The sequence below is a fragment of the Amblyomma maculatum genome, chromosome 2 (assembly GCF_055883805.1).
Source record: "Amblyomma maculatum isolate TAMU_Amacu chromosome 2, ASM5588380v1, whole genome shotgun sequence".
NCBI lineage: Eukaryota > Metazoa > Arthropoda > Arachnida > Ixodida > Ixodidae > Amblyomma > Amblyomma maculatum.
In genome coordinates, this window is record NC_139345.1 from 34,521,760 (window position 1) to 34,534,460 (window position 12,701).

Genomic DNA, 12,701 nt, shown 5'->3' on the forward strand with positions numbered 1-12,701 from the left:
GTTAATAGTAATGCATCAGGTTCTCAGTGGCATGCTGTGGTTCTTGCAAAACTGACCTGAACAGCATGAAACTGAATGTGTTAGGAGCTTCACAATTTTAGGTGTACCAAAATCTGCCTGCATAATTTTTCAGATACTGGTGCCAAATTCTGTATGTGCTGATGCAAAGAGCTGCAATGTCAGTATCTTGCCTTATTAACAAATAGGTGTGCCCAGATGAATTTTTTGTTTGTATTTATTTTTTCGATAACATTTCTTTAGCTTGCTTCTCATGTTCTTGAGCCGCCAAATTGTTCTGACTGCTCTGTACATGTAGCTCTACTCTTTCATTGTGTGGGAGCTATACCGGTAGTTCTCAGGTATTTTCTCATTGGATCGATCCTCTATTTCTGATATGGCTATTTCTTCATTGCGTAAATATATTACTTGCAACAATACTAAACACTTTGTGTCGGGCAAGATAATTTGAGTACACTAAACCTTCACTCATGCTTTTTATACAAGAATGTTAGAGGAAGGTGTATGATCCACACTGTCTAATTCTAAAGTTGGCTTAGCACCCATAAAATTTACATGCAAACAAAAGTTCTCAATGCAATTTTCTAATCCAAAGTGCACTTATGATGTCTTCGCTTTATGAAGAGAAAACCACAAACATCCTAGATCAGGTTAAAAAAGAACAAAACGTCAGTTCGAGATAGGGGCATTATTTAAAACTCCACAAATATGCTCTTGAGTCGTCTGCCACTGGAGGTATCAGATCGGAGTGCGGCTCATAGAAACACATGCAAGCTGAACTTCAGAGATATATACAGTCGAACCCGGATATATCGAACTCGAAGGGGATCGCGAAAGAGTTCGATATATCGATAATTCGATATACAGAAATCGGCTTGTGACGGCACTTACGATGCGAAAAAACGATACCGTATTTGTCGCGTAATCAACCCACTCGCATAATGAACCCACCCTCCGCTTTTGCACCCGAGAATTAAAAAAAAAAAAAATGCGTTAAGGCCAGCTCGTTCACATGCAAGCGACTGAGCGATCTCAGCAACGAGTGGCAGCGACAGAGCGACAATTTTTAAATTTGTTGGAACTGCGTCCCTCTCGCCGCTCGAGCCACCACGGCAGCTCAAACAAGGTTTCTGCGTCGCCGCGGCGGCAGAAATCGCGAGCATTTTCGCTTGCATGTTGATGGCGCGCATCAGTCCGTTTCGGTCCTCTCATACACAACTCATTGGCAGCGTGCCAAGATGCTGCGCAGCGATAACGTCAGGGCGCGTTTATCTTTTGATAGCTCCTGCGGTGGCGGGGAGCGAACTTGGCAGAGTGCCCGTGATGGCTTGATTGCACAAGCCTGGTTCGATTTATCACGCCGCGCTTGGGGCGAGCGTCATGATCGCAGCAGCTGACCGCGTGCTTTCGCTGATTCATGCATGCAAGGATAAACGATAAAAAAATAATAATAATAAACATCCCCGCAAAAAAAAGTAAAATAAAATAAACCTGCCGCTTCTTAACGTCCGCAGCCGCCATATCTTACGCTACGCCGCGCGTACAGCACAACGATAAGAAAAGATGACTCAAACAGAAACGGGGAGAACTGCCGCTCCTTAACATCCGCAGGCGCCATAGCCACGTCCGCCGCCGCACGCAGAGGGTTCGCAACACAGGCTGGAGAAAGACGGGCTGAGCTGGCTTGGCGCATGCGTTGCGCGTGCTGAAGGAGATAGCTCGGCAAAAGAATAGGCACACCCACACACATGGCTTGCAAACGTCATGTGTTGGCGCGCGGGAAACGACAACAGCAGATGCGCGCGCCTTTGGGGAATGGGCGCGGCGCTGCCCAGACCAGCCGTCGCCGAACTGTCCCCTCTCATTCCTTCCGCGCGTGGCTTGAAAACGTCACGCAGCAAACGGCCAAGGGTGATGCGATCGTCTTTGGGGAAGGCACACTTTCCAGTGCGTGGTGCGGAGTTCGATATATCGAACGACTGGTGAAATTGGGTTCGATATATGACGCGGCTTTCCTATACTTTTACATGGGATTTTCAAGGGGATATTTCGTGAGTTCGATATAACCAAAATTCGATATAACCAAAATTCGATATAACCGGGTTTGACTGTATTACATTTCACAGAGCACCTGTAGAGGGGGCCATTCGACAGCTTTTGGCGAGTACATTGAGGAAGGTGTTGCACAGTTACATTTTGAAGACAATAGTACTCCTGTAACATGAACTAGCGAACACGCGACTGTCAAATTCGCATGACTGTAGTAGCATCTGAATAGCAAATTAATTGAGGTTACATATTCGCATTTACCTTTTCAGCCTGCAATAGTAGATGGATTTGATACGCCTTTGTTTCAATCATGTGTCGATGCCCTAGCTTGTCTTTTTTCCCTCAATTCTCTGTCCAGTACATGGGCCAGGGGCAGCAAGGGAGCACCTGAAGGCTATGCACTGCCTCATGCTTGGCGACTTTCTTCTGTTTGCAGTTCCTGTTCATGTTTGACTGCTTTGAGCGGATACAGGAAGAGCGGACTTGGAGAACAGAGAACGCATCTTCTGGGTAACGACAGCCTCTGCGCACATTAGGAGTAAATCAAGGAAGGAGAGCTCCGGGAACACACACAGCTGTGTGGGACATGAAGCACCTCTGGTGCCTCCTGGTAGCGCTGGGAGATCCAGTCGCACTGCATAGTTGCTTGTGCATACAGTTCTGTACATAGAGGGCTTTGTACATAGTAGGTAGACATTTGGTTTACACAAGTGTCCAGCACACACACCAGATGCCATAGATGTGCAGAGAGCACGCAGCATCAGAGTAGTGTGCCACAGCTGTGCTTGACGTGGGGCCGGCTGGGTTTTTTGCCAGTGTCTAGGGAGAAAGCCTTTGGTGCTGGCTGTCGGCAAGGATGACATAGTCCTTTGCCTTCTTGCATTCAAATCAATTTTGTCATGTTTATTTATCTACACTCACTGGCTTAGAACAACTTTTGTTCGCATTTTTAAAGAGACCAATCTTCAGATGTGTAAGGCAATCAGTCATCCTCTACGCTTGTTTCAACCCACACAGCTTGGCTGGGAGAGAGGGGATGAATTTATGTGCATACTTGTTTGTTATTGCTATGAGTTATAAGCTGCTGGATTTGGCCCAAGTGAAACACAGGCGCCAATTATGCTACATTCATAACAATCATAGTTCTGGCATTTGGAACTCTGAGTGTTTTGTGTCATAAGGAGCACTGTTTGTTAATAATTGCACCTTTTAATTTTTCTAGTCAACCTTTTTTTTAACTAGATATGAAAGTGTCACGTTTGTCATGTTGATAGCAAGGTGTTACAGGACCCTGGTCTAATGAATTTTGATATAAGGATTAATGCTTTTTATGTTTAAATAATGTCGACATGAAATTCCTTTGTAGTCTGATTTGGTGCTTTTTGGTTACTAATGTGCATGGTTTTTGTATCTTTAATTGAAGGCTGGTAAGCTGGCCGGTTGTTGAATTTGACTGTTGAGAGGCATATCCCCGTATGCAAAGTGTAAAGGCATGCTCTTCTATGCCTCTTGAGTAGCATATACTAATGCCAGTGGACCGAGCCATAATATGCCGTCACTAGTACATGCTGTGCAGTTTTTCCCAGCCTTGCACTAGCAAACCCTCTGGCGTACTAACACTGTTTATATAGGTTTTGTCTTTGGATTCCATTTGACGTTGAGAATATTTTTCATGTTTTCTTTGTGATGGTCAGTTCCTTTACTACTGCCATATTTTTCTGTGCCCCATTTTATTGTGCTGTTGGCAACCAGTGCAGTACCTACCACTCTACACCACCTGCCATCGTCGTCTGCTGCCATATAGACACATACTCAGGCCCACTTTTGCTTAAAATGTGGCAGCTGCTTAAAGCCCGAGCAATAGCTTGGGACATGTGTTCTGAATCCCAATCAAGCTGAATGGTTTGCAGCTCAGGTTTACGAAAAATAATCTCTCTGAAGCAGCATACTTGTCGAGCCATGTGTTGAAGCATCTCGATAGCTGTGCCTTGGGTGTAAGCTGTGGTGAAAGTGAGACCAACAAAAAGCAAACAGATTCTTTAAAGCCGAATTCTGGGTTACTTTATCTGATTTGTGCTTGGCTGTAACCTTGGTGAAATACCTTTGTTAGTAAGAAACTGTTTGCGGTGTCACAGGACTATTTCTTTGGCGGCTTGCAACCTTTAATTTCTTGAAGCAGAATGAAAAAGTGGTCGCAGGTCTGGTATGCTAGCTGTGAATTGAATGAGTGAAACAAGGCAGCATGTATTGTAATGTTAGCAGTCTTTAAACGCAAAGGAAATGTCTGAATTTTGTTTGGTAATCATAACGCCAAGCCTGTGCACCATGGCCAAATCCAGCGCTTTGTTTACAGAGTACGAGTCTGCAGCAGTTACAAGCTGTCCAAGACAGGTGGGATGGTCGTGTTGTTTTCGTTTAGGAATTTCTTATAAAATAAATGTTTAGTGAGAATTCAGTTGTCTTTTGGTTTTTTTCTTGGACTGGCTTGTTATGCAGTTCTAATATGTGCAAGTGTTTTCCCAGAGACAGGCTTTTCATAAAATACATGAAAAACAAGGTACTTTAATGGCAAGCACACAATTTTAATGCCAGTGATGTATATCACGATAATATAATTTTAAGTTTACAGCAGTCAACCCGAAAAGTATGTGGCACTAGCTGAACATATACTCAAGCTACTGACGACAATTTGAAATGGTTTAGCTGGTTGATAGTCCAGTCACTCTCCATGCCTTTGGTGTAGTCACGAATGAACCTGCATAGAAAGAGATGGAAAGGTAAAATGGCCAGCTGCAGTGTGGACAAAAAAAAAAAAAAAGACCAAGTTTTCACAAGCACTTTAGCATCTTACAATAGTCCGCAACATGCCTCTTGTGCATGTAATTTACATTAAATACACTTCACCCTGTGCCACACACTCCTGTACATTTTCGCAGCAGCAACCGTACTGCATTCTCAAACAGGCGCTGGTTATGAAGAAAGCATCTGCAGGAAATTGCATACCGAAGGAGAGACATCCTTTATATGTGCTCTTCACACTTTGATATTGTGAAAGCCAGTAAAGTACCAGCAAATCCAGTCCAATTTGTTTAGTTTATAATGTCAGCTTGTTGCCTATGTGCAATGGTGCAAAAATCTGTACCATTTTCAGCCAAATAAACATTTCAGGCAGCCTTTTATGCTCTAAAGAGAACATGAGTGAATTTTTTTTTTTATGTGCTTGAAACACTTCATCCAGATGCACGGTATGCAATTGGCAAAAATAAAAATGTTCCTCTATGCACTACTTTAAAGGTCGAGAACAGTACCCCACCACCAAAAGCACCTTCCGTATGAACTACAGGCTCAAGGGACACATTTGTGCTGGCCTGTTTGTGTTCAGCATTGGCATTGCAGTAACAATGACTGAAGTAATGCCAAGTATTGTATCAGACACCTTGCTACACTGCAACCATGGTGCCTTTAACCTACACGAAGAAGGGAGCAGAAAAGGTCTTTTCTCTTGCAGCACTAGGAAGGGTGAGGTTCTGTCAACATTGCAAGCACTAAGTCAATGTCATCAAATTGTTCCTGCAGTGGTTGCAATTTCAATGTCTTCGATATGCTGTCTCTGCACAGTAAATGCTGCTCCCTGCCACTGGATGCGCATGAACCTGTAATTTACCATGCTTTGCAACTGCAGTAAACGGTAATGTAAACATGAGGCAAAAATTGGAGGAAACATAAGCTCTGCCTTTAAGGGTATGATGCAACAGCGTTCATGGCTACTGTCTATGGTTCCCCTTGCAGATTATTCGTGCATATGCACTCTGTTATATTCTTAATCCTAATCTCACACTGTGTGCCTTTATTTTGCACATACTCTACCAGATTATGTGAAAGACCACCCAGCATATATATCAAGCCTCGCTTAACCACACTGTACTGATGTGCCTGCGTGGCCTTGGAGTAGCAAGACTTAATTGGAGACATCACAAAGCCCGCTAAGCAAACAGCACCCAGACATGTCATATGCCAAAGCCATGCCCGTGATTTTTTTGGTCACTATGCCAATGCCAGACTTTCTGGTTTGGTTTATGGGGTTTAATGTCCCAATATGACTTGGGCCAAGAGAGATGCCATTGTGGAGGGCTCTGAAAATTTTGAGCACCTGGGGTTCTTTAATGTGCACTAACATCGCACAGCACATAGGCGCCTTGCTTTTTGCCTCCATCGAAAAGCGGCTGCCACAACCCAGATTCAATCCCGCACCCTTAGATACAGCAATCAAATGCCCTAACCTCCGTGCCACACGTGATAGGGCCCAGATTTTTGGGAGAATGCGACCTTTTTAATGTCATCGTGCTAAAAGAAGGAGTGGTCAAACAAGACACTACAGCTTTTGCACTAATTCCGTGGATCATTCAGAACTGTTCTTAGAACTCGCAGCATTCAAGGGACATGACAGGGCTGCAAATTTGGTTACTAGCATCAAAACTGAACAGAAACATAACGGCATCTGAAATCTGAATTCAAAATTATCGGAAAGTACTGAATCAAATGCGCAACACTGTGTAACATCAACTGAAGGAAGCTTGAAGAATGTTCATGAAAAAAAGATGTCACAATTTTGATGTGTGATGTTCTTTCACCATGTGGTTTTAATGCCCCAAGGAGACTCTGGCTACGAGAAACGCCATAATGGAGAGCTACGGACAATTCTGACCACCTCAGGTTTTTGTGCACTAGCACACAGGTGCCTTGCATTTCACACCCATCAAAATGCAGCCACTGCGGCAGGGATGGAACCATAGTGCCCGGGTCAGTAGTAGTCGGGCACCCTAACCACTGAGCCACAGTGGCAGGACATTTAACATGGTTTGTGAGATGGTTACTCAATGCTTGTTTAAGCCATGCACATTAATACTGCACGTTTGATAGCTTCAATTAAAAGCAAATTCACTTTTCTCTAAAATATACTTTTCCGCTAAAGCCTGCTGGCTTACCAGCCTGCAAACAGAACTTTTATTTCTTTAATGAGCCGATTACTCATTCAGCATCCCAATGACTGAGTGCTGTAAATTGGTAGCAGTACTGAGCAGGCGATAAAAGCAGCAAGAACTGAAACAGTGCTTAGCTATTCTAAAGCACTGAAGGAACCGGAAGTGAATAAACGAACCTATAATTTGCGACATAAACCTTGTCTTGAAGCTGCTGCACCGTTTCATTCATCGCCGCTGCATTTCGTCGTACCTCTTCCAGGCCGGGCACATAGTGGTAGACAACAGTGGCTTCCACGAATCTCTGGTTGCTGTCTGCAAGTCAGAACGAACTTTGATTTGTAAACGGGAAGAAACACTTATCATTCTTTCCTTTCACAACCATTTCCTGACATTTGAAGACTTTCTCATAAGAATACTTACTGTCATCCATAATAATGCCGATCTGGTACAAGAAGCAAAAGTAGATATCTGATAGGTCGACGGTCAGCTTTTTGCGTTGTTCAACGCTGAGGGAGCAGCAGTTGCTCTGAGCAGCAGATACCACCTGCATATAAATGCTGTTCAGTAACGAATAAGCAATCCTGTCCTGACAACGCGTGACAGCAACCCTTGTAGCATTGTGGGTGTGTTATCAGGAGCAGCAAAAGGCAGCTATGGTGTGTGCCCACAAGACTAGAAGGCACGTATGACAACAGAGGTATGCAGGGAAAAAAAAAAAAAAAAGAATGTTTAGATACATGTAACACTAGAAAAAGTGCGAGTTTTTCACACTCACATCGTTTGTAACCAAGCCTTCCATGGATTTGAAGTCTCCATTGGCCAGCAGAACCGAAACATAGGTCAGTGCCTAAAAACACAAACGATATTGGGCACCTGTGACGGGACACAGAGCAACACAATGCTCCCTTCAGTGCGCACAAATCATAACAAGCGGTACAATTAAATAAATCTAACTAAAACTCTACGAGGTCGTCACCTGCTTGGCCCCATCAAGAAATTCACGTTGGCTGAACGTCGCATCTAAGTAGGGTTTGATGATGAACGCTGCTTGCAGCCAGTTCTTGATGGTCAGTATTAGGCTCGGCCACACTAAATACGAGTTTCTCATAAGGTCGAAGTCGTTGTCGCTTCGTGATGAACACCGGCGAATCGGTCGTACACACAACGGTGGTGTTGGACATCTCTGACGAGCTCCGCCTGTACCCAGCAGCACCGAAAGTGAGTGTGGATGCGGTACCCGTGCACATTGGTAGGAGAGGCCGGCTACATGAATACATGCAGCAGTGGCACTAGCACAAATTCTGAGAAAACTTTGTCCCTGAAACTGCCGCAACCTCAGCGCGCTTGCCGTAACTGACCTCAAGGCAGCCATATTATATGCTGATGTCGATCTCGACCGATTAACAGCGTAAATAATAAACCCCGCAGTGTGAACAAATTTTGCTTGATATGAAATTTTATACCGCAACCATGATAATGCCAGCAGCCTTTCAAGATAGTTTTTCGTTCGTTCGCTGGACGACGCTAGTTGTGAACATATGTTTTTTGGTCTTGCATTCAGTTTCCTTGGGAACTGTTTCAATTGGTTACAGTATTTATTTTTCTATTACATTTGTTCTTCTTTGTAATTTTATGACTTGTGATTATTTTATTTTAGAGTGGCCAGAGCATAGAGAAAGAGATGGCCAGAGCAGCCAGAGCAGCCAGTTGCGCCAGTGGCCAGAGCGCTGCCAGCGGTGGCCCGTGGAGCAAGTGGTCTGTAGCATAATGGTTCAACGTGCAATCAGCTGCTAGAAAAGATCTAAAGGTAAAGCGTCGAAAATGACTCGAAGCAACAGACGGAACGTTGCTGTCGGCGAAGCATTTCGGATAGCTGTCACAACTGCACTTCAAAAATTTCGTGAGACTGAGGAGCAGAAAGGTTTGTCGTCGGAGGACCTATGCGCTTCGCATGACAACCGTCGACGCGAACGCTGGTTTTTGAAGTGCCTGATCACTGTATGTACTAACTACTGCTGTTTTGCAGAATACGAATTTCCCTCGTCATTCACGGCTGAAGAACGGGCTTTTGTACACAAATACTGCCAGTCACTGGGACTCAAGTCAAAAAGCAGAGGGTAACTAGGATTGTTTCATATTTCTGTTTCTAAGCGCTGCTTTTTCTTGTTTTTGTGCGTGGTTATTTACGCATAATTCGTTAGTGCTGTTTTCAAACTTGCTTGTAACAAGGGTTCATTTAAATAATCGAGAAAGGTACATCGGCTTCGCGCCTTTCAATCTCTCTGACTCGCGCTCTTACCTCTCTTTCATAACAGCAACTTTGTCCTTTAGCCTATGTAACTTAATGCAGACGACGAGAATTCCATCGAAAAATATTCTAGTCAGCAGTAATGTTAGCAGAGGTAGCAGCCATATGATAAAAGTTTCGCGACAAAGAATTTGTTATGCAGGGTAACAAAAAAGGTAGAGGTAATTTATATTCATTAGGTGATGGGTAGCAAGAAAAAAAAAAAATGATTGCTCTGCCCGCATCACCTATGGACAAAGGGCTAAAAAAAAAAAAAAAAACCGTTAGAGGGGATACAGACAACTTTAATGTCTTGAAAGCACGACACTATCATGAGGCTACTTCCAATATAATGGGCAATACCTCTTGCACCATAAAGTAAATCTTTACATGGTTTCAACGCACTGCCTTCAGTTAACATCATCTTTGCGGGCCTAGTGGTCCTGCATGCACGTCTCGTTTGCTGATGTTGGACAGCTTACCTTGTATATCCTGATGTTAGCACAATAGAATGTCATGGGCTCGAGATATGGAGAAAGTATTGTGCATGGTTACTGCAAGTTATTACCTGTAAAAGGCTTCTGAATGCCTGGTGAATGGGCCAACAGCTCACCGTGAACGGCTTCAAACTATGCTAGAAGTGAAAATACATTTGATATCCAGGCAACAAAGCCACTGGTGAAACGAATGTAGAGTGGACCAGAAAACACATGACGTGCTCTGATGAAACTTCATTACTAGGTATTTAATTGCACATTAGTTTACATGATTTGACCATTGTTGTTCACATGGTTGTGCCAACAAAAGCTAAACTGCCTTAGTTAGTGCAAAACCTGCAAGTACACTGCATAGGTCAGTGCTGCCTGGTCAGGTTGCGTGGGTTATGTGAGGCAAGGTTACACATTCTTCCACCTCATGTTCATGGTAAATGTTCCGACTCAGCTGAGCCTGTTTACTTTTAGCTTTGTTGGTTCCTGGAGTGACAACATTTGCTGTCTTTTTGTCTTATTTTTGTGCAGGAAAGGAACAAATCGTTTTCTTACTGCATATAAGAAAGCTGGCTCCACTATAGTTCAGGCTGATGCAGGCTTCAGCTTGGGACCTCTATCGTGCCAGTTTGCCCTAATGCTTCTGCAGAAGTTTCCTGTCAACTCTCATGAACGCCAAGAGCTCCTTCCACCCACTGAGAGGGAACGGCTGATTGGCCAAGAAGGCAAGTGAAATTTTTATTATCCAAGTTGTTAATGGCTTATAGCAACAGCAGCTCATACGAGGGGGTACTCAAAAGAAACCGAACTTATTTTTTCTTGAACCTTTTTATTCACATTTTAAGCACAAACCTCCAACCTCCTTTAAAGTACTCTCCACTTGCACTAATATACTTGTCTAATCTTTCATACCACTTTATTTAAATTCATCTTTTGTGATGCTTGACACCGTACCGACTCTGTCGTTTTTTCCTTTGCCTCCGCAACATCAGCAAAACGCTTTTCTTTCGTGTTTTTTTTTTTTCATTCTGGAAAACAAAACAAGTCACACGGGCCAAGGTCCGGTGAGTATGGGGTTGAGGAACAGGGGTCATACCATTTTTGGTCAAATATTGTCGCACAGACAAGGCTGTGTGAGCAGGGGCATTGTCATGATGGAGAAACTAGTCACCCGACTGCCACAAATCAGGCTGCTTCCGCCGCACACTGTTGCACAATCATTTCAAAACTTCCAAGTAGAAAACCTGTTAACTGTCTGACCCTGCGGAACAAACTCTAATGGACGACTCCTCTCACGTCAAAAAACAAATCAGCATTGTTTTGAGGTTTGATTTCACCTGATGTGTTTTCTTGTGGCGAGGCGAACTTGAAGTCTTCCACTGGCTTGATTGTTGCTTTCATTCACGATCATAAGCATAGCATCAAGTTTTGTTGCCTGTGATAACTTTTGAAAAAGCTTGGATCATTTCAGGACCCTTCTTTCAAAGCACAGCATGCTTCCACGCAACCTTGTTTTTGTTCAGCAGGCTGTCATGGCACAAACTTGACAGCCACCTTTTTTATTTCCAAATCCTCTGTCGAAATTCGCTGCACTGAACTCCAAGTCACTCCCGACAGCTCTACAATTTCTTCACTCGTTCGTCGTCGAGCTTCGCGTTGATGATTGCACGAATATTTTCAACATTTTCATGTGTTCGGGCCGTGGAAGGACAACCAGGACAAGGTTGGTCATCAATTGACAGTTCATCATTTTTGAAACGGAAAAACCACTCACACACTTAAGTTCTCCCCACAGCATCATCCTTCTACGCCATTTTTAACATTTCAAGAGTTTGTTTCATTTTTTTCCGAGCAGAAAGCAGAATTTCACTGCCGCATACTGTTCACGAAAATCAGCCATTGCAAAAATGACACTCAGAGAAAACAGTTGTCACTGTAAACTCTGCCAAAGCTAATATGTCTGACTTGCAGCGGCGCCAATCGGCTGACTGACTCTGGAATGTTCGCTCTATCTGCTCCTAGCGGGAAAACACGGCACTATGAAAGCGCTGCCCACCAAAGAATTAGTTCAGTTTCTTTTAGGTACCCTCTCGCATATTTTTGTGAAAGAAGGCATATGAAATAATGCTAGGCAGACTGAGAACTTCACAAAGTTGGGATAAGTGCTGGCGAGTAGTAAAATGTGCCCAACAGCACTGGAGGACTTGCATATTTTTGGTTTATGAAGTTTAATGTTCTAAAGCGACTCAGCCTTTGACAGGTAAACCTCACTGGAAGGCTCTGGGTACCCACCTTGGGTTTTTTTAAGGTTTACTGAAAGGAGATGTAAAAGGGAGCCAAGAGAAGAGAGAGAGGCAACTACGGTGGACAGCTTCTACGGTGGATGCCAGCTTCTACAGGGAAGGAGAGGGGTTGTTGGGGCCCATGAACAGGGAGTGCCAGGAAGCAGCATGCAGTTTGAAGTCTACTGAAGCACGGTCCCACTACTTTCACTGTGTCTAGGCATCCTTAACTTGGGTTGTTTGAATAATGCTTTCCTCACAGAGCTTAGAAAGACATTTTTTTCAACTTGGCAAAATCTGCTTGCCCTCTGGAATTTATTTCATCTGGATGGCTGTGCAACTGTACTGTGGCATCTCTGTACACAGTGCGAGAGGTGAACCGCACGACAGCACGGCTCAACTGTGGCATCCCCCAAATTCCGCCATATTGTGAAAGCCCATTAGAAGTCCAGCGGCAACAGCTTCCCATATGGCAGAGTCGCCAGAAGCTTATAGCCACCATTGCTCAGAACCAGGTGACTATAGTCACTGGAGAGACTGGCTGCGGTAAAACCACCCAGGTGAGCCGGTTGCTTTGCAAATGCTTGTCTTTTCA

At 44.0% G+C, this 12,701-nt stretch overlaps 3 protein-coding genes across 6 annotated transcripts in view; 2 read left to right on the forward strand and 1 right to left on the reverse strand.

Moving 5' to 3' along the window:
* Window positions 1-4,518, forward strand: part of Snx27 (sorting nexin 27) — a 30,948-nt gene extending 26,430 nt beyond the window's left edge. The window contains exon 11 of the mRNA XM_084593777.1: window positions 2,504-4,518. Coding sequence (XP_084449903.1) covers window positions 2,504-2,581 — 78 coding nt within the window. The 3' untranslated portion in view covers window positions 2,582-4,518. The remainder of the gene's footprint in view (window positions 1-2,503) is intronic.
* Window positions 4,519-4,628: 110 nt separating this feature from the next.
* On the reverse strand, window positions 4,629-8,573 carry LOC146198331 (m-AAA protease-interacting protein 1, mitochondrial-like). Of its 3 annotated transcripts, none has more exons than XM_084593779.1 (5): window positions 8,026-8,573; window positions 7,825-7,896; window positions 7,470-7,593; window positions 7,300-7,361; window positions 4,629-4,822 (listed from the first exon to the last, which is right to left on the reverse strand). In XM_084593779.1, exons 1-5 carry the CDS (start codon window positions 8,419-8,421, stop codon window positions 4,811-4,813), a joined length of 666 nt encoding a protein of 221 aa, XP_084449905.1. In that variant the 5' UTR covers window positions 8,422-8,573; the 3' UTR covers window positions 4,629-4,810. The 3 variants fall into 3 exon arrangements, with proteins under 3 accessions (XP_084449905.1, XP_084449904.1, XP_084449906.1); XM_084593778.1 differs by having other exon boundaries at window positions 7,226-7,361; window positions 8,026-8,567; XM_084593780.1 differs by having other exon boundaries at window positions 7,226-7,361; window positions 7,825-7,922; window positions 8,026-8,157.
* A 150-nt stretch (window positions 8,574-8,723) lies between these two features.
* Window positions 8,724-12,701, forward strand: part of LOC146198332 (3'-5' RNA helicase YTHDC2-like) — a 67,972-nt gene continuing 63,994 nt past the window's right edge. The window contains exons 1-4 of one of the 2 annotated variants that reach the window (XM_084593773.1): window positions 8,724-8,970; window positions 9,076-9,166; window positions 10,356-10,549; window positions 12,473-12,666. In XM_084593773.1, coding sequence (XP_084449899.1) covers window positions 8,871-8,970; window positions 9,076-9,166; window positions 10,356-10,549; window positions 12,473-12,666 — 579 coding nt within the window. In that variant the 5' untranslated portion in view covers window positions 8,724-8,870. The remainder of the gene's footprint in view (window positions 8,971-9,075; window positions 9,167-10,355; window positions 10,550-12,472; window positions 12,667-12,701) is intronic. The other variant, XM_084593774.1, reaches the window with a different exon arrangement.

Bases quoted from the DNA above. Each gene is read 5' to 3' on its own strand.
- LOC146198331 (XM_084593778.1), bottom strand. From the start codon at position 8,421: ATGGCTGCCTTGAGGTCAGTTACGGCAAGCGCGCTGAGGTTGCGGCAG. The intron at 7,897-8,025 runs GTGACGACCTCG...TTGTGTTTTTAG, and splicing joins TTCTTGATGGGGCCAAGCAG to GCACTGACCTATGTTTCGGT. The intron at 7,362-7,469 runs GTAAGTATTCTT...TCTGACTTGCAG, and splicing joins CGGCATTATTATGGATGACA to ACAGCAACCAGAGATTCGTG.